Below are 20,228 nucleotides of genomic sequence, written 5' to 3' on the forward strand. Positions count from 1 at the left end.
TTCTTATCGCACCAATGGAAACCTTATCGTATGGTCAGCCTTGCATTTGGTGGGGAAGGCGCCACAACTTTTTTTTTGTTACAGCTGTCCTCTTCGCCAGGACAGGTAATCCAGTAGAAGGTCCCCTGCCCGAGACGACCTGGACCCAGTCTGGGGGGAGGAGAATGGCACCGAACCCAATAGAGGACACCTTCACGAATCTCCATTCAACGACGCTCCGTTGTCCATATTTGTGTTCCTGGGTCGCCGTTGTCTCGAGGAAACCCCCTTCTTTTTTTTAACTTCTCCTCTTTTTGTCTTTGGGTTTTCCTCACTCTCTAGATTCACGACACTCCTGCATCTCAAGTCTTACACTGGGACTTGTCTAACAATCCGTGTTAGTTTCGACCTCTGGAACTCTCACACGAACCTGCCTAGACGACCCTCCACAGCGCCATTGGGCGCAAACCACACATGATGGCGCAACGAACATTCTCGCCATTGACAATAGTCCTTGGCTGCGTCTTCTTCTTTTCCGCACACGTCTTTGCCGTCTCCGCCGTCCTCGGTGTTGACCTCGGCACCGAGTACATCAAGGCTGCCCTCGTCAAGCCCGGTATTCCTCTCGACATTGTCCTGACCAAGGACTCGCGCCGCAAGGAAATCTCCGCCGTCACCTTCAAGCCCCTCCAGGGCGGCCCCAAGTCCGGTTCCTACCCCGAGAGACTCTACGGCTCCGACGCCATTGCCCTCTCCGCCCGCTTCCCTCACGATGTCTATCCCAACCTGAAGACACTCCTCGGTCTCTCCGTTGACGACCCGATTGTCCAAGAATACGCTGCCCGACACCCCGCCCTGCAGCTCGAGAAGAACGAAGCGCGAGGAACCGCTGCTTTCAAGAGCAAGGTCTTCACTGAGGAAGAGGAGGCATGGCTGGTTGAGGAGCTCTTGGCCATGGAGCTGCAGAGCATCCAGAAGAACGCCGAGTCTGCTGCTGGAGCTGGTACCTCTGTCCGCTCCATGGTCTTGACGGTCCCTCCTTACTTTACAACCGAGGAGAAGCGCGCGATCCAGGCCGCCGCTGATCTCGCCGGCCTCAAGGTTCTGAGCCTCATCAGCGATGGTCTTGCTGTCGGTCTCAACTACGCTACCTCCCGCCAGTTCCCCAACATCAACGAGGGAGGCAAGCCCGAGTACCACCTGGTGTTCGACATGGGTGCCGGCTCCTCCAAGGCTACCGTTATGAAGTTCCAGGGCCGCACGGTCAAGGACGTTGGCAAGTTCAACAAGACCATCCAGGAGGTTTCCGTTATCGGCACTGGCTGGGACAGGACACTGGGCGGTGACGCGCTCAACTACCTCATCGTTGACGACATGGTCGCTCAATTCGTCGAGTCCAAGGGCGGAAAGAAGATCTCTGCCGATGCCGCGAAGGTCAAGGCTCACGGCCGTGCCATCGCGAAGTTGACCAAGGAGGCGGAGCGTTTGCGCCACGTCCTCAGCGCCAACCAGCAGGCCAGCGCAAGCTTCGAGGGACTCTACGAGGATGTCGACTTCAAGTACAAGCTTACCCGTCCTGATTTCGAGAAGATGGCTGAGACTCACGCCTCGCGTGTTGACGCCGTCCTCCTTGGCGCTCTGAAGACTGCTCAGCTTGAGCTCTCTGACCTAACCTCTGTCATTCTTCACGGCGGCGCTTCCCGAACCCCCTTTGTCCAGAAGCAGCTCGAGCAAATCGTCGGCTCCACCGAGAAGCTTCGCAGCAACGTCAACTCGGATGAGGCCGCCGTTTTCGGTGCCGGTTTCCGCGCTGCCGAGCTCAGCCCCAGCTTCCGTGTCAAGGAGATTCGCATTTCTGAGGGCGCCAACTACGCCTCTGGCATGAAGTGGACCAACAACAAGAGCAAGCTTCAGCACCAGCGTCTGTGGTCCGCCGTCTCTCCCCAGGGCGGTGTCCCCAAGGACGTCACCTTCACCAACCACGAGGACTTTGATGTCACTTTCTACCAACAGATCGAGTCTGCCGAGAAGGATACCAAGGTTTTCTCTACCAAGAACCTTACCGCCTCCGTCGCCGAGCTGAAGGAGAAGTACTCCTGCGTTGACAGCGATATTCACTTCAAGGTTGGCGTCAAGCTGAGCAGCGAGAGCGGCGAGGTTGAAGTCACCAAGGCTACCGTCGAGTGCGAGGCCGAGGCCCCCGAGAAGGAGGGCTTTGTTGATGGCGTCAAGAACCTGTTCGGCTTTGGCAACAAGAAGGGAGACCAGAAGCCTCTTGATGGAGAGGAAGACGACGAGTCTTCGACCACGGAATCCGAGTCCTCCACCACCGCTTCGACCAAGACTGAGTCTACTACCGCCTCGTCCTCGCCCGTTCCCAGTGACGCTGCGGCTGATGGCAAGGAGCCCGCCCCCAAGAAGAAGGAGCTCGTCACCATCAACGTCGACTTCACCCTTGAGAAGGCCGGCCTGCCTGAGCTTTCCCGCGATGAACTCGTCAAGTCCAAAGACCGCCTCAAGGCCTTTGAGGGATCTGACAAGGCCCGCCGCCTGAGAGAGGAGGCCCTCAACCAGCTGGAAGGCTTCACCTACAAGGTTCGCGACCTCCTCGAGAGCGAGTCCTTCATCGCCGCCTCTACTACCGAGGAGCGTGCCACTCTGGAGAAGAAGAACAGCGAGGCGAGCGACTGGCTGTACGAGGAGGGCGCCGACGCGTCACGCGACGAGCTCAAGAAGAAGTACAAGGGACTCCATGACCCCGTTACTAAGATCCAGAAGAGAAGCGAGGAGGCCGAGAAGCGTCCTGAGCTGGTCAAGGCTCTCAAGGAAGCCCTCAACTCCACCCAGACCTTTGTCGGCACAATCAGGAAGCAGATTGACGAGTACGATGAGTGGCACGCCTCCGCAGCCACCGAGTCTTCCTCCAGCACCTCTACCGAGACTCCCTCAGCAACTCCCTCTGGCGACTTTGACGGTCTCGAGGACGAGGACTCCAAGGAGCGCACGATGGAGGACGTCGTGAAGGAGAAGGGCCCCGTCCCGCCCCTGTACAAGCGCGAGGACATTGAGGTCGTCGAGGACGTCTACGAGACCACCAACAAGTGGCTTAAGGAGATGGAAAAGAAGCAAGACGCCCTCGCCGCGACTGCGGACCCCGTCCTCCTCGTCAAGGATCTCCAGGCCAAGCGCGACAAGCTCGACAAGGCAGGCATGGACCTGGCCATGAAGGGCGTCAAGAACATGGAGGGCAAGACCAAGAAGGCTAGCAAGGCGGCCAAGGCGGCTAAGAAGACAAAGTCCACTGCCACGGCCTCGACCTCCGCAACCGCCTCTCCCGAGGACGGCAAGAAGTCTACCACCACCATCCCCTCCAAGAGCTCGACTGTTGGCGAGCCCCCCGCTGGCCGGACCGTGGAGCTTCCCGATGGCGGAAGTTACGTCCAGTTTGGCGGCAGCGACGGTGACACGCCCAGCGAGGCGGAGATTGAGGAGATCCTCAAGAAGTTTGACCAGTCTCAGCAGGCCCAGCAGGCCGCTGCCAAGGAGCAGGAGGATGCATTGGAGCACGACGAGCTTTAGAGACACGTTGATGGATTGTAGATTGGTGGGGGTGGGGCAACCAGAAGTGAAGTTTTTTTGCGCATACCATACCTAAGGCGTTTCTACAGATGAAATGGAATTACAGACGAAATCAAGACAACTGCCAATTTTGCGTTTGAGATCGCCATGTGACATTTCCCGTGCGCACTAACTAGCAGCGAGGCGAATAACATCGTGAACGTCAATCTCGCCTCAAGTAGTACATTTTTCCAAGCCTCGATCTTGACGGGACCCGCTGCTCACATGTTCTAGCAGCAGCAGCAGGAACCCTTCACATCGTGCTACATCAGTCGAGTCAGGCAACTAAGTACCCGCAGGACAAAAGGCTACGAGAAAGCAAACATTGATGAAATGTAGCGCAGATTCTTTGCACAAATCGCGACCGTCAGTAACGATGGCCACTTCATCAACCTTCACCATCATCAATGTTCTACAGAAGGCACCGCCACCTCACCACCGTCCGCCTCGTTGCCCAGATGCTGAGTTTGTTCCACTTGAAGACTTCAATCTCATGATCAGCAGGGCAGTCGACAAATAAACAATATCAATCATTCCCAAAATCGACAGAGTTGACGGTGACACCACCAGCATCGCTCACTTCCCGTCGGGAGAGCGCATACATCTCATCCGTACCACCCAACATCTCGCCGAAAAGTTCAAAGTGACATACCCGTCGCCAGCCTTCTGATTATACTTGTATCGCCTCGGGGGGAAAGGGGACGTAGCTCCCGGATATAGCTTCACGATGTCCATCCGTCAGCCTCGTTCAAGGCGAGGGGGAAAAAGAAACACAAAGAAAGGTCCGGCGCAATCCTCGGACAATTTTGATTGCACCGGACCTTTTCTTTTCCCAGTAGAAGATATCTCTGTATCCCGGACTGCGAATCGTTGTACATCACACCTCTCGCGTGGCTAGCTTCCTCTCCTCTCCAAATCCATCATCATAGGCAACACCATCACCATCATCGTGGCGAAGTCCCAGCATTTGTTTGCTCTCTCTCTATCTCTCTATCTCACCTTCGGTGTACGGGTGAGACCATCATCCCCTCTTTGCCTCGCGACAAAGTCTCCATTCCAAAACGCCCATCGCAATCGTACCACGCATGATTTCTGTTCCATCCCAATCTCTTATTTGAGTCACCATGTATGAGTAGGATGTAAGGGAGAAACGAAGGACACACAGTAAAGGTCCAGACAGACAAGACAGAGTGGAATCCCATGACCAACAACTCGGTAACGCCAACCCGTCGGCTTCCCTTCCGGTTAATTCCTATTCTTCGTCTTCAAGACAAAAAGCCCAAAGACGGGTATCTGCACAACGCCGGCCTTTCCCACCCGGCCGCCGCCCAAAGATCCGCGGAGTGACACATGTTGCACTCTCATGTAAGGAACGATCGGTAAAGTCAGCCAACAAAGGGGGGTGGGAGAGTAAGAGGCAAAGGGCAAAAAGCGAGCGAGCGAGAGAGAGAAACAGCAAACAAGATCGTGTTGCGACATCATCGTTAGTTTCGTTAGCACCAAGTCTCGGTACCAAACAAACATATTGCCCATCGACATTTGTCCCCTGGAACTGAAGAAAATAGAATCAACATCCGTGAAAAGCAAAGGCTGGATGCATTCAAAGTGAGAAATATATATATATATGCAAGGAGAATCCCCTTTCCCCTTTCCCAGGAGAACATCTTCGGCATCCTCATCCAGATCAAAGCCTCCAAACCAACCTTCGCAAAGGAAAAAAAAAAAAACTCCAATTCGACGCCGCCAAACATCTGAACACCGCAACGATGATCCCCTCCCTCGCCTTCCCACTGCTATGGTCGGCCTTGGCACACGCCACCCCGACCGGTATCCAACAGCAACCCGAGCTACCGGAGCTCCAGCGCCGCAGTGCCCTCATAGTCCCCGTCCGATCGAACCCAGACTTCATCCTGGACGGCCCGGCCGCCCTCGCAGCCGCCTACGAACGATGGAACATGCCCGTCCCGGCGTCACTCGCCAACCACAATAGGTTGACCCGGCGCGAAGGATACGAATGCAAGTTTGCCCTCCTTCCCGCCCCCCTTTTCTCCCCTTTCCCATCCGTAGATCTCGGAACCGCAACCTCAAAGTACACCCAAAGCTGACCGTCCATATCTAGCTGCCGTCGTGGCTGCAAAGAGTAGCAATGACTTTTACTGGCTGACAGACATCTTCGTCGGATCAGCGACGCAAAAGATGCCCGTCATCATCGACACAGCATCATCCGACTTGTCAGTCTTTCTTGTCCCTTGAATCTTTGAATTCTCCCGCTCACACGATGAGCAGCTGGTTGATGTCCACCGACACCGAATTGGGCGAGATAGCCGTGAACGGCTTGCCCGCGCTCTACGACCCAGCAAAGTCGGCATCGAGTCAGGAAGTCCCTGGCGCAAGATGGGAATCATCGTACGGTAGGTTCTCACTTCACCCCCAAGCCCACCAAGATATCCCAACTGACAAGCGCCGTTATAGCCGATAGTTCCACGAGCTCCGGCAAGGTGTACTTCGACACCGTTGGTTTCGGCCTGGTAACGGACAATAACCACTTCACCATTGCCAACGCAACAATTCAATCCGCCGTCAACGTTGCTCCGCGGTGGGCCATCGAGCCCAAGATTAGCGGTGTCATGGGTCTCGCCAAGAGTAAGCCCTCGTCCGTCAAACCCGGTATGCCGTCCATGCTTGATCGCCTCAAGCCATCGCTGCATTATGAATGGATCGGCATCGACCTTCGACCTAATTCGGATAAGGGGTTCTTCTCCTTCGGGTACGCCATGGGCACAGCGAACAACAAGGAGCCGCCCGTGGACGACGATGAGCACTGGAGTTTCGAACTCAAAGGAACGCGCACGAGCTCCATGAACGGCAGGCTGTGGAACATGTTCAAGAAGCGTACCATTGCCACCATCGATACTGGAAGCAGTTTTGTGCTTCTTCCTGGCGATATGGTTGCCAACTACTATGCTGGCATTCCCGATTCGGCTCACGACCCAAAGCTGAAAGCCTGGGTGTTCCCGTGCGCTTCGGCTCCAAGCATTCCTGACCTGCAGTTCCTTACAGCAGGCGGCTACGTGGGAACGATTCTGAAGGAGTCTATCAATCTTGGCCCTGCGCCTGGGAGCTCCGAAATGTGCTTTGGTGGGATTCAAGGAAGTGAGAGTGGCGGTCGTTCCATTTTTGGAGGTGTGGCCCTCAAGAGCATGTACGTTCAACTGAATTATGGAGCTTCTGGAACCTTCGTCAGCTTTGGGGAAAAGAGCTCGCTCGATGTTTGTTCGACGACGACAGCTTGTCAATCATAGGAGTTCGGGGCAAAGGCTACTTCGTTAGCCAGCGTTGGAAGAGGGTCCAACATGTCATCCAAGTGGCATTCGTAGGATTCCTGAAGATGTTGTCTTGCTAGAATAATCAGTTCATCCATACGCGTTTACAACTCTGGTAGGGCAACCGCAATAGTGAGATGTTGCGCACGCACACGCATGACTCTTGGAGACTCTTTTCCTTCAACTCGAAATCCCGGAGATAGTGTGACATGGCACCCGTGGCAAATGCTCACTGCGCATTCCAATTGCTTGAGGCAATTTAGAGGTGAATTTCCACTTCTTCTTCTTCTGGTATATACAGATGTCCTCTGCTCTCCGGGACGTGCCATCAATGACCAGAGGGAGTCGGTCCATCTTGGACGATCCGCTCAGGCATGCTCAAACTCCATAAACTTGGTGAAAAATGCGTGACCACTTAGGTTCGCAAAAGAAGAAAAGCCAACTGCAAAAAACATATCGGGGTGATGAAGAATTCATGCTTCCAAGCCTAGGAAGCGCTCTGGAGGAATGTAGCGAGCGACGCCCCGTCACGGGTTGTGGTAGCCGGCATGGGTATATGCCAAAGGTAAAACCCCTTTTCAGTCATGCTTGAGCCGAGAGTGCAACATTGCTACTATAGCTTGGTGAAGGCGTTAAATCGAGGAGTGCGGGTATATGCGAGAATGAGCTCGGGCCGGTGCAAGTAGTCTGGTTGTGCAATCTAAAAAGGCAAGTCTACCCTCATGCCTGGTCGCGGTCGCCGTCTGAGTGAGCAGAAAGAAGCAACAGTCAGCATTTCGTGATCTCAAGTACACAATTGGCTGGTGATTTGCTCGGCAGAGGCGGTGGTACTGAAAAAAAGAGAAGAATCGAGCGGGACGTGGTATCAGGGGTATTTATATGGGTTGTGTGGGAAACATGCAGCGATCTAGTGTCGGGGTGGGTGGTCGTCAAGGTCATCCTTGCCGACGAATTCGTATTCACCTTCGCTGGCAGTAGGCGTGGGCGGCATGTTCGCCGAAGACGGGGCATGAGGCTGGTTCTGGCGCGCCGTACCTGGTCGTGACCTGGCCTTCTCCTGGGCTTCCTTTGACAATGCTGGGGCTGCAGCTCCCGCGGCAGCAGCGGGCTGTGCCGCGGCTTGCTTGTTGGCGTTGTTGCTCTTCAACCGCTCCTCCATCTCGCGAATGCGACGCTCGAGAGCTTCGAGCTCGCTGGTCTGGCTCTGAACATTCTGCTTTCTGTAACAAGCCTGTTAGTTTTCCGACTTTACTCCTTTGAGTGTAATGCTGCATGTGGTAAGGTGAAACATGATTCTAGGTGTTGCGGCTCTACGTACCGTTCGTCGAGCTTCTCATCTGTGACAGGTTCGTCGAGGCGGAAGATGTCGGCCAGCTCCTGGGAGAAGGAACGAGCAATAGTACTGCGCGACTGCGGGTCAGCAACGTAATTCGAAAGAGCTTTTGTGAGCTGGGGCGGGCAATTGGTACGCACGATTGCGGGCGGCGGCCATTGGGCTGCCAGTTGAGGTCGAGCTCAGCGTCGGTCATGTTGTGTGCCATTTCGTGTGTAGTGCGGACCTTTGGAGAGGCAAAGAAAACGTAGTTGTGAGGTTGCGAATGGGAGAAAAGAGGACTCGCAATCAGGGACTGGAGACGGTTGGGTTTGTGGTCGACCAAAAAGAGAGGATGATCAGCGGTTAGTGGTTGACGGTGTCGACAGGGTGCTTGTCACACCGATGTGGTAATCCAAGCAGGCGGGTAATACTGTGGTGGATAAGAAGGCGGTAAGTTGAGTTGGCTATGTAATGCTCTAGAAGCAAGATGGAAGATGTCGAAGAAGAGCGGTGGTGGTTTGGTCGCGAAAGATGGATGGAGCAAGGCACAGATAGAGAGGGGTATCTTTGATGCGCCGGAGAGAAAGGAAGCAGAGCTGAACGGAGGTAGGCGAGTATTTGTTTCGTCTGTGGTTGTCTTGTCTGCAAGCGGCAGGGAAAAGGGGATCGGTGATGATGGGAGAGGTGGAGGCGGGAACTTGAAAGGGGAGGAGGAACAAGGATGTCAAGTCGGGACAGGAACGGCGGAGGCTTTGGATGCGGGATGGACTTGGACTTTGTAAGGTTGAGGGAAGCAACGAGAGGAGAGGCGAGACAGGCGGAAGTGGGCAAACCTGGTCTGGTCACGGTCCATTCAGATGGGGTCAGATCAAGACAGTGCAAGTTGGGAATAAGGAGGACTGAGCAGGAGGAGTGGAAGTCAGAACGAAGATGTAAGACAGGGCGGGTGTGGTGCCTGACATCAGGGCCATCATCTGGTGGTGCGCATCGCTTTTGGTTGGCACACATGGAGATCACAGGCCGGGAAGGGGAAGGGGCCAGGTACGGGCGGCACACACACACACACACATGCACACACACATACACACACACAGTAAGGAGGGAGGGGCCTGGAGACGGTGTACCGGATACCAATTATATCTGCTGCAGGTGAGGACGGAGTAAAGGTAGGCGCAACGAGGAAGGGCAATGAAAGCTCGTCATATCATGTTTTGCTACATTTTTTGTATTGCAAGTACCTTCCTTTTACCTCACCTAGGTAGAATCTAACGGGTACCTTTTTGTACAGATACCTCACTTTGAGATTGAGGAACCCGTGTGGTCGAATTGCATGTAGAGGAAGGAGACAAGCGGGTTGCGATTCCCCCAAGGTAAGTGGACGGAGGAGTCAAGCCGGAGGTTGGAAAGACAAGAGGTACGTCGGGGGCTCCGCCATCGAGCAGCAGGAAATCAGGTACCTCGAGTCTTGCATCTGCAACTCCTGGCTCCTGCTGTCTTTTTGGGTCCTATGGTGGAGTGTGCAATTACCAGGTTGCCATCTGTAATCAGCTGCAAAGGGAATGGTCTCGAGACCCAGTCAATCGGGCGCAGAAGGAGTGTTCATGCGACCCGACCGGGACAGGCGATCCAAATCTAAAAGAGCACCTACACTTTACCTACGGATACACGCACTGCATGGAACTGCATAAACCAGGCTCCTGACACCTCAGCTCCTCTCTCTCTCTCTCTCGATGCTGGCCTGCGCCTGGCCAGCGGCAAAGTTGGGAACAGGCTTGACAGGCGACCCCCGAGAAAGCCAGATGGTTGCAAAGCATGAAGTGGAGGGGGCATGTTTGAGATCATGTAGCAGCCTCGTCAATGGCTGAACTTTTGCGAACACTGACCTTGAAATACACCTCGAGACCTGGTCTGGCGAACACCTACTGTCCATGGCCTGGATCGAAGTATTTTCAAAGCAAAAGAACGCTAGAGCACTTGCCACATGGGAACAAGTGAACATGAACGTATTCCGTCTTGAAGATGAGGGCATCCGACACCACCATGCATACTGCAGCATATCCGTCTGTCCCTTGTCTTCGGAGGACCTGTGCATCTGCAGCTGGCTTGCATCCATCCACCCCCGGCCACTAATTAAGGTAGACGACAAAGGCACGCCGCACGGTATCCGTACCTGACGGCATCGGCATCCAGGTGGGAGCCAACTTCCTTCCTTCCTTCCTTGGAGGCTTAGGCTCCTTCCATGTGCAGCTCTCCACGACCCTGGAAATCCCACTTCCACCATCTGTCACTACGACCAACATGGCAAGGTCATTTGCTCTAGGCCTCTCCGTCACTCCCTCCGTCACTTCTTCTAAGGTACTATAAGGTACCTTAGCTTTCTACCCTATGGGTACCGGGCCTCACCTAAAGGTAAGCAAGTAAAGGAAGGTGCTCATGATACTAAACGATTATCGGTAACTGCTTCGCACCTTTCCTAGGTACCTAACTTACACAGCAAGTGCCTATGCGGCATTGGTGCACCTACCAAACCATGGTTGGAATGGGCATCGCGAACCAAGGTTCCTTATGCTCCTCCCCTTCTCTACGAACTCGTCCGAGTCTTGACAGCTAATTTACTAGCCTACTTTCCATTTCATCCCACCAACATACCTTACCTTAAAACATGCATTTAATCCCCATCCTACCACCTCTCCCCTTCATGCCGGCAAGCTCACCCTCATATTGGGTCTGCGCTCCCACTTCAAAGTTGAAACGAACCAAGTGACCCGGCCCATCCTCTTCACTTCTCGTCATATCCGTCTTTTGGGGGTTCATCAACCAGTCAGCTGTGTCTCGAATCTCTCGATCCCGGTGCCATATGGCCAGCCTGTTTCTACGGCCTGTCATTCGTCAGCCACCACATGACGTTCACGTCTGGCTTACAGCCGCATCATGTGCCGCTCCTTTGTTCAAATGAGACCCTGGAACTTCCCCTTGTCGACTAACATTCAGCAAGCCTCCAGGCATTTTTGAGCATTCTACGGCTTCCCAATCAACGTTCGACCAAGTCATGCTCACTACCCCTCGAAAACTCGATGCAACGCACGCTCGCTCGCGAACCGCGCTACCACCTCACGGACTGATCACTTCTCATCTCCATCGACCCCTCCAAAAATCCAACTCCAATTCCCCTTGTCGCAGAAAGAGAAAGAAAAAAGGGGCATTTCGTGACGCTGCCAATTTCGACATGACATCAAATTTCGGACCGCCCTAATCAATTTGACTTCCTGGTCAAACACCCCCAAACTTGATCAAAGCGCCTGGGAAGTCCCGCCGTAGTAGCGCCCAGCCGCCAACGACTGGTTTAATCTCATCAGCCCGAACCACTTCCGAGTCCATTCCCACTGTCAACCCCTTGACGTGTCCGACATCTCGGGCTCCGGGCTTGGGCCCCGGCAAAGAGCTTAGAAGCTTTTAGACTGTATCCCCGCACCCGGCCTTTAAGCATTCCATATCGTTTTATAGAACGCGTGGTCTTAAGCAAAAGATCAAGGAACGGCGCGGTCCTGTCAAAGTGGCAGCCAGAGTGACAGCGACCATGACGCTCATGCCGGTACCCATCACAGCGCTGACGCCGCTGTCTCCGGAAACCACGAACGCGAGTAATTCGTCAAGCGAGTGACAGATTAAAGGAAGCCTCCACTCCGTATGCACAAAATTATTATTACGTTGTCATTACTACCGAAATACGATGGTCGGCAGATGGGTCGACCAACAAATACTCGTACAAATCGTGATATTGCATTCTCTCAACGAATAATGGCTTTATTCTAGCGTCAGCCTCTATAGTGGCGCTCGACGAGGCTCAGCTAGTGTTGCCATCGTCAAGGCCGTAGTACGAAAGCCATCGAAAGACACTTCCATGAGGGCTTGATGCTCAGACCTCATGCAACGATAATACCTCATCTCAGCCCAGCAACCGTTGTCCTCAATATGCACGACATCGGGCCTTTAAAGGTGAGCTCCAGGGCTGGATTGATTGCAGGCCAAGACCCGAGGCAGGTCGCTCTCTCGTTCGGCTCTCGGGCTCCAAGTGCATCATGAAAGTGGAAACATTGAGCGAACGATGGTGAGCTGTGCGTCACAGCCCGACGGCTTCGGATGCGGTTTCCTCTTCATCGGACGGGGAAAAGATCTGTGGGCCTCTAGGCTGGCGAGAGTTATTGCTGCATCACTCTTGGGTCTTTGGAGACCGTGAATTGAAGCAACGACCACCTTTGCTGGCGAATGGAAGTATTCGAGCAGCGATGAGTACAGCAGTCGTGTCCCGGCTCCGATTCCAGAGCCACTTCTATCTCGCAGAGTCCGAACCTGTCGGAGATTCCCACTTGCCTTCGCACACGGGGTTCGATAGGCAAGCCAGTATGGCAAGAGCCTCTAATTGGAGCAAGACGAGGCCCGGCTATGACGTCTGAGGGAAAAGCTCAACGCGAAGGGGCAACATGCACTGGCACTGGGACGATAACCTTTGGGCCGGTATCATTGGGACGTCAGGACGTGATCATGGTCTATTTGACGCAGCAGATGTACGATCAACTCCGTTCCATTTGCGGTGCTAAGCAAATCCGATCCCTAAGGCCCAAGGTATAATGCTTCATTGAGCATCCGAAAAGCCTCCTGACTAGGCAGATATGACCAAATCCGTCCCTGATTCCCGTTGCTTTTTGTTTTTGTCGTCACGCGTACCACGTTCATGGCTGAGCGGGTTTAGTCAGTACCACCGACGGCACGGGCTGGTGATGAATGTTAGCTTGGCTGGCTCTTGTGTTCTCTCGTGGGATGGTAGGCTCAACATACTGTAGATCTTCATCTTGCTGTGCTGGACAACGGGCTTAATGATGCCCTTCTCCTCGAGGTCGGCAAGGCATCTGCGGGCCAGGGAGCCGTTGATCTTGAGACGATCGACCAGGACGGCGACGGTCACCAGGCGGTAGGACTGAACATCCTTGTAGAGCTTGTCGGAGGTGGCCTTCTCGAGGATGACGGCGTGCTGGGCCTTGTCCTTGACCTTTCCCTTGGACCTATAACGATGGGTAAGTCGGGTGATCGATGGATGGTAGAGAGGCAGTGGCGTCCGAGGGTAGAGTATCGTTGGGGAATATTTCGACAAGTTCTTCTCAAAGTGTGCGTGTGTGCATAGGATCATACGTACCACTATCGCGACAAGGTCAGCATTTTGTCACTCAAAGATACATATATGGGAAACACGGGTTTTGCGACGAACCTTCTTCTTTTGCTTCTTAGCTCCTGCAGCGGGCGCCTTTACATCCATTCAAGTCAGCATCGCGATCCGGCCAAGTTGCGAATTTGTGCGTCGCGCACACGGGAGAGGGGTGTGGTTTCGCGTGCGTACCATTTTGTCTGATTTGTGATGTCGTCGGTCGAAATACCAAAGGCACCTAGGTCGTCGGGAGTAGGAATTTCAAGTGTATGAGGTTGCGGGAAGAGGTGCCACTCCAGAACCACCCCTCCAGGCCTTTCGGTTGGAGGGTTGGCCAACCCTAACAAATTACACGCGGGTGGGTCCGGTAAGCCCGTTTTACGGTCCCTGATTGGGTGCACACCACCACCACCGCGGGTTGAAAAAATATTTCGCCAGTGGCAGCGAGAGGCAGGCCCGGACCAAAAGCCCTTGGTGGTTCCGTTCCTTGTGCACCAAAGTCAGGTTTTCGAGGAGCGAGCTGGCAAAAATCGAAACCCACTCTGCGGCGTACTTTCGCACTTGGACAACTTCAACCCACGACCACCACATTTTCCACCACCCCAAGCCTTTCTCGATCTTCCTTCCCAACAAGGTCTACTAACCCCCCAAAGGTCGAGCGAAAATGTCTGACGGCGGCGATATCGAGGTCGAGAGCGTGGGCAACTACGATGTCCTCCCCAAGGACGTTGTCAAGGAGGTCGGCAACGTCAAGCTCTTCAACAAGTGGGATTACGATGTTGAGGTCCGGGACATCTCTCTGACGTGAGTCCACCTCCCACGCACAATTTTTCCCTTTGCGCAGGAACGCGACCGACGACGACATGGAGAATACGGAGGACTCGCAATTGGGAAATTGGAACTTGGAGAATTCAAGAAGCTAATCGCGAACCGAATCGAATAGTGACTACGTCTCCCTCCGCAACCCCGTCTATGTCACCCACTCCGCTGGCCGCTATGCCGTCAAGCGCTTCCGCAAGGCCAACTGCCCCATCATTGAGCGTCTCACCAACTCCCTCATGATGCACGGCCGCAACAACGGAAAGAAGCTCATGGCTGTCCGCATCGTTGCCCACGCCTTCGAGATCGTATGTCACCCAACCCTACCGAGATCGCACACCCTAGGGCCAAAGACCCTTTTGGTCAAACCGACCTAAAGAGGGACACAACTTGGGAGAAACATCAATGAAGACTAACACATATCGCTACAGATCCACCTGATGACCGACCAGAACCCCATCCAGATCGCCGTCGACGCCATCGTCAACTGCGGTCCCCGCGAAGACTCCACCCGTATCGGTTCCGCCGGTACCGTCCGTCGCCAGGCCGTCGATGTCTCCCCCCTCCGCCGCGTCAACCAGGCCATCGCCCTCCTCACCACCGGTGCCCGCGAGGCCTCCTTCCGCAACGTCAAGTCCATCGCCGAGTGCCTTGCCGAGGAGCTCATCAACGCCGCCAAGGGCTCCAGCAACTCCTACGCCATCAAGAAGAAGGACGAGCTCGAGCGTGTCGCCAAGTCCAACCGGTAAAGGGTTTCACTACTCCTTTTGTCTATGTGTTTTACCCCTCGTGGAAGGGCTATGAAACTCTGCTGGGATTTGGAGAGGCGTGTGTCTGGGGACTGTGGCGGGTTTGTCTTATTTCCCGGGAAATGTGGAAAGGACTAATCCTTCCATGCTCGTTCCCCATGAACACGCTTGGTTTGGAGAAATGAGAAAGGGGGGAAGCTTAGAAAGGCGGGCAAAAAAACGCGGAGGAGACCTGTTGAAAAAATGGGGGTTCCATCTACACCCCCCTTTTTTCCCTTATTTCTCTATCGAGACGTCAAAAAACTGCTTTCTGGGGGACAAATCAAATCGGAGGCGTGGTATTACATAACAGGGCAATTCAACGTCTTTTTTCTTCAATCATGACGACAAGGATAAAAGAAAGCGGTGTTTTGCGCTGGTGACCCTTTTTGTTTGCATTTGCGCGCGTTCCGGGAAATGGGGGAACGTCTGCTGGCTGGCTGCTACGACATCTTGTCTCTTCACACACGGCTTACAGGTGGTTTTTTATTCCAATAAAAGCCAAAGCTCGTCAGAGCAAATGATCAAAAACCCCCCCGGCGTTTCCCCTCATGTGAGATGAGAATGATATCCCCATTTTTCTTTCGGTCTGGCCGTATTGTCGACAGCTTGATGTGCCCCCTTGAGTGCTACGGTAACATAATGGCATGTCACTGCTTCATCATATATGATGGTGGCTTATGAACACATGCAAACTCGACAGATCTATGCCGTCTTGACGAAACTAAGAGTAATAATATTAAGGGACCATGGTCCAAAAGCAGAAAGCCATCATCATGGGGTATCGTAAACCATCAAAGATCCCCCAGCTCAACCAGCCAGACCCCAACCCAACATCAACCATTGCCAAGCCAGGCGATGATGCATCACCTCGCCCTCTGTTCTCTCCTTTTAGCAGCCCAACCTCCAGTCCAGCATCACTCTTCCATCAAACTCCCTTCAAAGAAGGGGCGTCTCCTCGCCGACATCCAACCTCATAAACATACCCTTATGCTCGATACCCTCCTCCCACCACATCCCCATCTCCTCGTCGACCCGGAACCCAAACTTCTCCCACGCGCCCACCACGGCCGCCTGCGAGTGCACGCACACGAGACCCCTCCACTTGGGCACCTCCTCGGCGCTCGTGGCCCCAATCGCCTCGAGGCCCATCTCCTTGATACTCGGGTCAAAGTAGCTCGGGTGCGCCCGCAGCCACGCCAGCGCCGTCGTGACGAGCAGCCTCGCGATCCGGTGTCCTCTAAACTCCTTGACCACAGCCAGCCGGCCCAGCTTCACGTACGGCTCCCGCCCGTCGTGGAGCGCCGTCGCGCGGTCCGGCGCGAAGACTTTTGTCGCTGACATGCGCCTCTCCTCGCCCACGTGCTCCGCCGCGCTCTCCTCGACGGGGCTTGTCGTCGTCGTCGACTCGGAAGACTCCTTGTCCCCCACCGTCTTCTTCTTCTCCCCATTCGGCGCAGCATCCGCCGCAGGATCCTCCTTCAACACCCCATCCCAATAAACGCCCCCATCCTTGGGGTGCGGGGCATGGGGAAACGGCACAAGGCGAATGGTACCGATGGGCGTGCTGCGCGTGCTACTGCGGCGGGGCCGGACGACGTTGCCAGCCTCGTCGAGGACCTCCTGCTCGACGACTTTATTGACAGAAGCATACGAGACCCAGTGGCACGCGCGGCTGTCGTCGGCGTCGAACTCGTTCTCGGCGGGGACGCCCTGCTCCCCGACAAAGACGGCCTCGCGCACCTCCATGGCGTCGCAAATCTCCTTTGGTATCGTCGCCGGCTGCTCGTCGTGCGGCGCGCCGCGGATGTAGGCGTCGAGCCTTGTTGGCTCCAGAAGGGAGACGAACGGTGTTCCCATTGTGAGAAAAAAAAAATTGTTGGAAGTTGTGAGAGGTAAGTTTGGTGTGTAGATATAGGATGGTTTGTGTTTTGTTCAGTGGTATGGAGATGAGATGGTGGCCGATGGGATGTGTTCTGGAAGCCGGTTCTTCTCGTCTCTCAAGTAGTGAAAAGTGTCCGTTTTGACTTCAAGGCAGTATGTGTTGCAAAAAGGTTGAGAATTGCATTAGTGTCGAGAACTGCAACCCAGCGGTCTCATCTTTTGATGCAAGGAAAGCTACCTAGTATTATTATGAGAGGTTCGGGCAGGTACTCCGTAACGAAGGGTAAGGGTACGTGCTCTCACCAAACAATTCGTTTGGCAAGGCCCCGTGGAAGCAGAAAAGAAAAACGGGGAATGGTACAAAGCACCGCCACCCACTTTCGGGCCCGGTCGTCATCTGGCAGGGCCGGACGGTCATCTGTCTGTGTGACGCCTTCCTTTGCCCTTCACTCGTCACTTCGTCTCTCCCACCATCCTTGACACAACTCAGGTGCGCAAAGCAAAGAAGAAGACGGTAACCCAGACCGCAACAACGTACCTTAGGTATCCAGCTGCTGTCCACCGGCCGGCGCTTTGTGCGGGTACGGATACTCCCCCCCCCCCAGCCCTTTCCCATCAGCCCCCCACCACCCACGGCGCAAAATGACGTTGGTAGGCACTCTTCCCCGGTTCCCCGGGTGGCGTTGGCGGGTGTGGGTACCCTTGGGACCGAGCTCCGGGTGTCGACAGCCACTGCCAGATACTAGACCGCCCTACGTAAGTATGTACCGATATGCTCTCAAACATGCTGCATATCTCTTTCTTTCAGGGTCCCTACTTCACGTGTGCTCACGTCTCATGTTCCATCTAGCGGCTCCCATTGGGCAAGGCATCAAGATCGGCGGTAGGAGATCCCCAAGGGCTATTTCTAATGCGTCCCTTGATGAGACGGCGGCGAGCTTGATGTAGACCAAAGTAGAAACCCTGCCATCCGTCGCAAAACTTCGTGGAGGAGTATGTATGTACATCCTGCCCAAAAAATGAGGTCTACAGGAAGGAGGGGCAGCTCGTTTGTCCTCATAGCCATTTGCGGTCCAACAAAGCTTTTTGGTTGTTCCATGTCAAGATGGACGTGTCAATAAAGCCCGAGCCGATCAGCTTGTTCATGGCCGCATTACGCGTGCGTTGCAATTTTGCGGAACCTTCAGAAGGCAGCTCGGAGCACCCAAGGCCTTATTTCAATGGCAACTATGAGGGCGGTTCATTGCTTTTGGATTGCGGCCAGAACTGCTACCAACGTTTTGAACAGAGGAGATAGAGACTATGCCCGTGGGATTCCTAATTCAGGACCGATGTGGGAACACCAGCTTCAGTCCACAAGGTAACAGACATATCCCTGGGTGACGTGGCTTAGTTCCGACGCCTTGTTTGCGAATAAAGCCCAAAGAGCTCCAGCAGTGACGTTTGTTAGGAGTCTAAAGCGTTTTGTGGATAGCAACGCCCGACTGATATTACCTCTGTGTCGGTCGGCGACTGTAAACCTGGAAAGGGCTTATGAACCCTCCGTAACAAGATGTTACACAGCTTCAGAGGTTCAATGACACACCGAAGACGTGCTGATACATGGCGAGGAACCACAAATGATGATGATCTATATTTCATAGACATGGTCGGGTGTGGCTTCACGGCAAAGAGCGCAACATGTGGCCAGAGGAAGACCCTACTCGCTCAAACAGTGGCATCCGGCCATGGGGGGCTGTCTAGACGAGGTTCCAGCCAAGCAACAACATGGTGACTGCATAAATCAATCGGACGACTCGCCGACACCGGACGGCAGACAACCTTGCAGATAGACAGACACGTGTGGAAAGTCGAAGCGATCATGATATATCTAATTTTGATAGGGGGTTCGTAAGTATGCAAAAGCAGAACGTGTTGTCGCATTGCTCAAACGTTCAAGAACCCGATGGAACAGCAAAAAAACAAAAAAAAAAAAACTCCTCGCCCAAAGGATCGGCACACCATGTTCTCGTCCGCTGCTATCATTTCTTTCACCCCGCTCGGATCGAATCGAGAAAGATGTTTATGCGGTGACCTCGATGCTCTGCTCAACGCCATCGGCGCTGCCAGAGTTGACCTTCTTGCCAGTCTTGGAGATGGTCTGGAGGACCTTCTCGTAGGGCAGGCTCTCCTCGGCGATGACGGTGGCGGTCTGGCTCTCGAGGGAGACTTCGTACGACTTGACGCCTGTTTAAGCTTGGGTCAGCATGTCTTCTTTCAATGTGCGGGAAATGCGCCTTTGTCGGTATCGGTAGTTGTGTGTGCATTCGTCAACGTCGCTACCATTGCTGGACAGAGAAGACATGGCCAAAGTTGCGCACAGCTCATGACAGCCGAATGACTGCCACCTCGGACTTGTGGCGGAGAACCGACAATGGTAGGGACAGATCGCAGCTCTGGGGTGGGGGAGGGGACGGCATGGGGGAAACTCACCATCCAGCTTCTTCAGGACACGGTCGACGGCGCCGGAGCAGCCGCCGCAGCTCATGCTGACGTTGAACTTGTAGGTGTGCTCAGCCATTGTATCGGTTTTGGTGGATTTAGTGGTGGTGGTGTTTGGGAGGTGAGGTTCGTGGGTTGCAGGTGGGAGAGTTTGCGGTATGGCGTTTGGCGGGGTAGAAGAGAGCTATTAAGGAGGGGCAAGAAAGCTCCAGTCGTTTTTGTCGAAGTGCGGTGAGTCGCTTATATTACGAGAACAGTGAACGGTTTGAAAAAAGGGGGGTATATCGTTGAGCTACTTGGAAAAGTAAAATCAGAGGAAATCGTCGGAAGGACGGATGAGATGGTGGCCATCTGGGTGATTATATATCTGTCCTCCTTATGCTGCCAAATCGCATTATTAATTCCCATGAGAACGCAGTCGATGGCGCAAGAGCAAGGCTGCGCAGCAGCACGATGCTCACTGACATCCGAACCCTCCCCAGTACCCGCTAGCGCCAAAATCAACCGACCACCCCCCCGGAGAAGAGTCCCGTCTCGCTTCTGAAACTTGCTCACCTCAGCCCTTTGCAACTTCCAAAAAGCTGCTCTCCCTCTCTCCGAATCACCCCCCTGAAACAGAGAGGACCCCAATGCCCGCCGTACGGAGTACTGAGCGAGCGCATTTCATTTCAAAGGCGACAAGTGGTAGTTGTACAGATGTACAAATGTACTACAGAAAAGGAGATGCGGATAATACGGGACAGAACACTGTTGCGAGTTGCAACCACGAGAACCCTTCACACGTGAGATGTCCCAGGATCCAGGTAACCCCTTCGTTGAAT

The 20,228-nt window shown here is 54.2% G+C and overlaps 7 protein-coding genes across 7 annotated transcripts; 3 read left to right on the plus strand and 4 right to left on the minus strand.

Moving 5' to 3' along the window:
• The first annotated feature begins 157 nt into the window (after nucleotides 1–157).
• BDP81DRAFT_434792 (Hsp70 protein-domain-containing protein) lies at nucleotides 158–3,737 on the plus strand. Its single transcript, XM_060590994.1, has one exon. It carries the CDS (start codon nucleotides 454–456, stop codon nucleotides 3,556–3,558), a length of 3,105 nt encoding a protein of 1,034 aa, XP_060441992.1. The 5' UTR covers nucleotides 158–453; the 3' UTR covers nucleotides 3,559–3,737.
• A 1,432-nt stretch (nucleotides 3,738–5,169) lies between these two features.
• Nucleotides 5,170–6,899, plus strand: BDP81DRAFT_380465 (eukaryotic aspartyl protease; the record flags this gene model as incomplete). Its single annotated transcript, XM_060586842.1, has 4 exons — nucleotides 5,170–5,587; nucleotides 5,688–5,828; nucleotides 5,884–6,008; nucleotides 6,070–6,899. Exons 1-4 carry the CDS (start codon nucleotides 5,364–5,366, stop codon nucleotides 6,897–6,899), a joined length of 1,320 nt encoding a protein of 439 aa, XP_060441993.1. The 5' UTR covers nucleotides 5,170–5,363.
• A 928-nt stretch (nucleotides 6,900–7,827) lies between these two features.
• BDP81DRAFT_397277 (uncharacterized protein) lies at nucleotides 7,828–8,461 on the minus strand (the record flags this gene model as incomplete). Its single annotated transcript, XM_060588300.1, has 3 exons — nucleotides 7,828–8,140; nucleotides 8,239–8,322; nucleotides 8,394–8,461. The coding sequence occupies 3 exons, from the start codon at nucleotides 8,459–8,461 to the stop codon at nucleotides 7,828–7,830; spliced, it is 465 nt and encodes a 154-aa protein (XP_060441994.1).
• Nucleotides 8,462–12,985: 4,524 nt separating this feature from the next.
• BDP81DRAFT_380468 (S25 ribosomal protein-domain-containing protein) lies at nucleotides 12,986–13,691 on the minus strand (the record flags this gene model as incomplete). The annotated part of the gene is made up of 3 exons (XM_060586843.1): nucleotides 13,628–13,691; nucleotides 13,499–13,534; nucleotides 12,986–13,428 (listed from the first exon to the last, which is right to left on the minus strand). The coding sequence occupies exon 3, from the start codon at nucleotides 13,418–13,420 to the stop codon at nucleotides 12,986–12,988; it is 435 nt and encodes a 144-aa protein (XP_060441995.1). The 5' UTR covers nucleotides 13,421–13,428; nucleotides 13,499–13,534; nucleotides 13,628–13,691.
• Nucleotides 13,692–14,099: 408 nt separating this feature from the next.
• BDP81DRAFT_463567 (40S ribosomal protein S5) lies at nucleotides 14,100–15,003 on the plus strand (the record flags this gene model as incomplete). The annotated part of the gene is made up of 3 exons (XM_060594043.1): nucleotides 14,100–14,239; nucleotides 14,379–14,562; nucleotides 14,686–15,003. The coding sequence occupies 3 exons, from the start codon at nucleotides 14,100–14,102 to the stop codon at nucleotides 15,001–15,003; spliced, it is 642 nt and encodes a 213-aa protein (XP_060441996.1).
• A 978-nt stretch (nucleotides 15,004–15,981) lies between these two features.
• Nucleotides 15,982–16,902, minus strand: BDP81DRAFT_326642 (acetyltransferase; the record flags this gene model as incomplete). Its single annotated transcript, XM_060585079.1, has 2 exons — nucleotides 15,982–16,390; nucleotides 16,460–16,902. The coding sequence occupies 2 exons, from the start codon at nucleotides 16,900–16,902 to the stop codon at nucleotides 15,982–15,984; spliced, it is 852 nt and encodes a 283-aa protein (XP_060441997.1).
• A 2,086-nt stretch (nucleotides 16,903–18,988) lies between these two features.
• Nucleotides 18,989–19,486, minus strand: BDP81DRAFT_397281 (heavy-metal-associated domain-containing protein; the record flags this gene model as incomplete). Its single annotated transcript, XM_060588301.1, has 2 exons — nucleotides 18,989–19,152; nucleotides 19,399–19,486. 2 exons carry the CDS (start codon nucleotides 19,484–19,486, stop codon nucleotides 18,989–18,991), a joined length of 252 nt encoding a protein of 83 aa, XP_060441998.1.
• Nucleotides 19,487–20,228: the final 742 nt, after the last annotated feature.

The sequence above is a fragment of the Colletotrichum phormii genome, assembly GCF_030913505.1.
Source record: "Colletotrichum phormii strain CBS 102054 chromosome Unknown BDP81scaffold_18, whole genome shotgun sequence".
Lineage (NCBI taxonomy): Eukaryota > Fungi > Ascomycota > Sordariomycetes > Glomerellales > Glomerellaceae > Colletotrichum > Colletotrichum phormii.

Excerpts from the sequence above, each read along its gene's own strand:
- BDP81DRAFT_434792 (XM_060590994.1), top strand. The coding sequence starts at position 454 with ATGATGGCGCAACGAACATTCTCGCCATTGACAATAGTCCTTGGCTGC.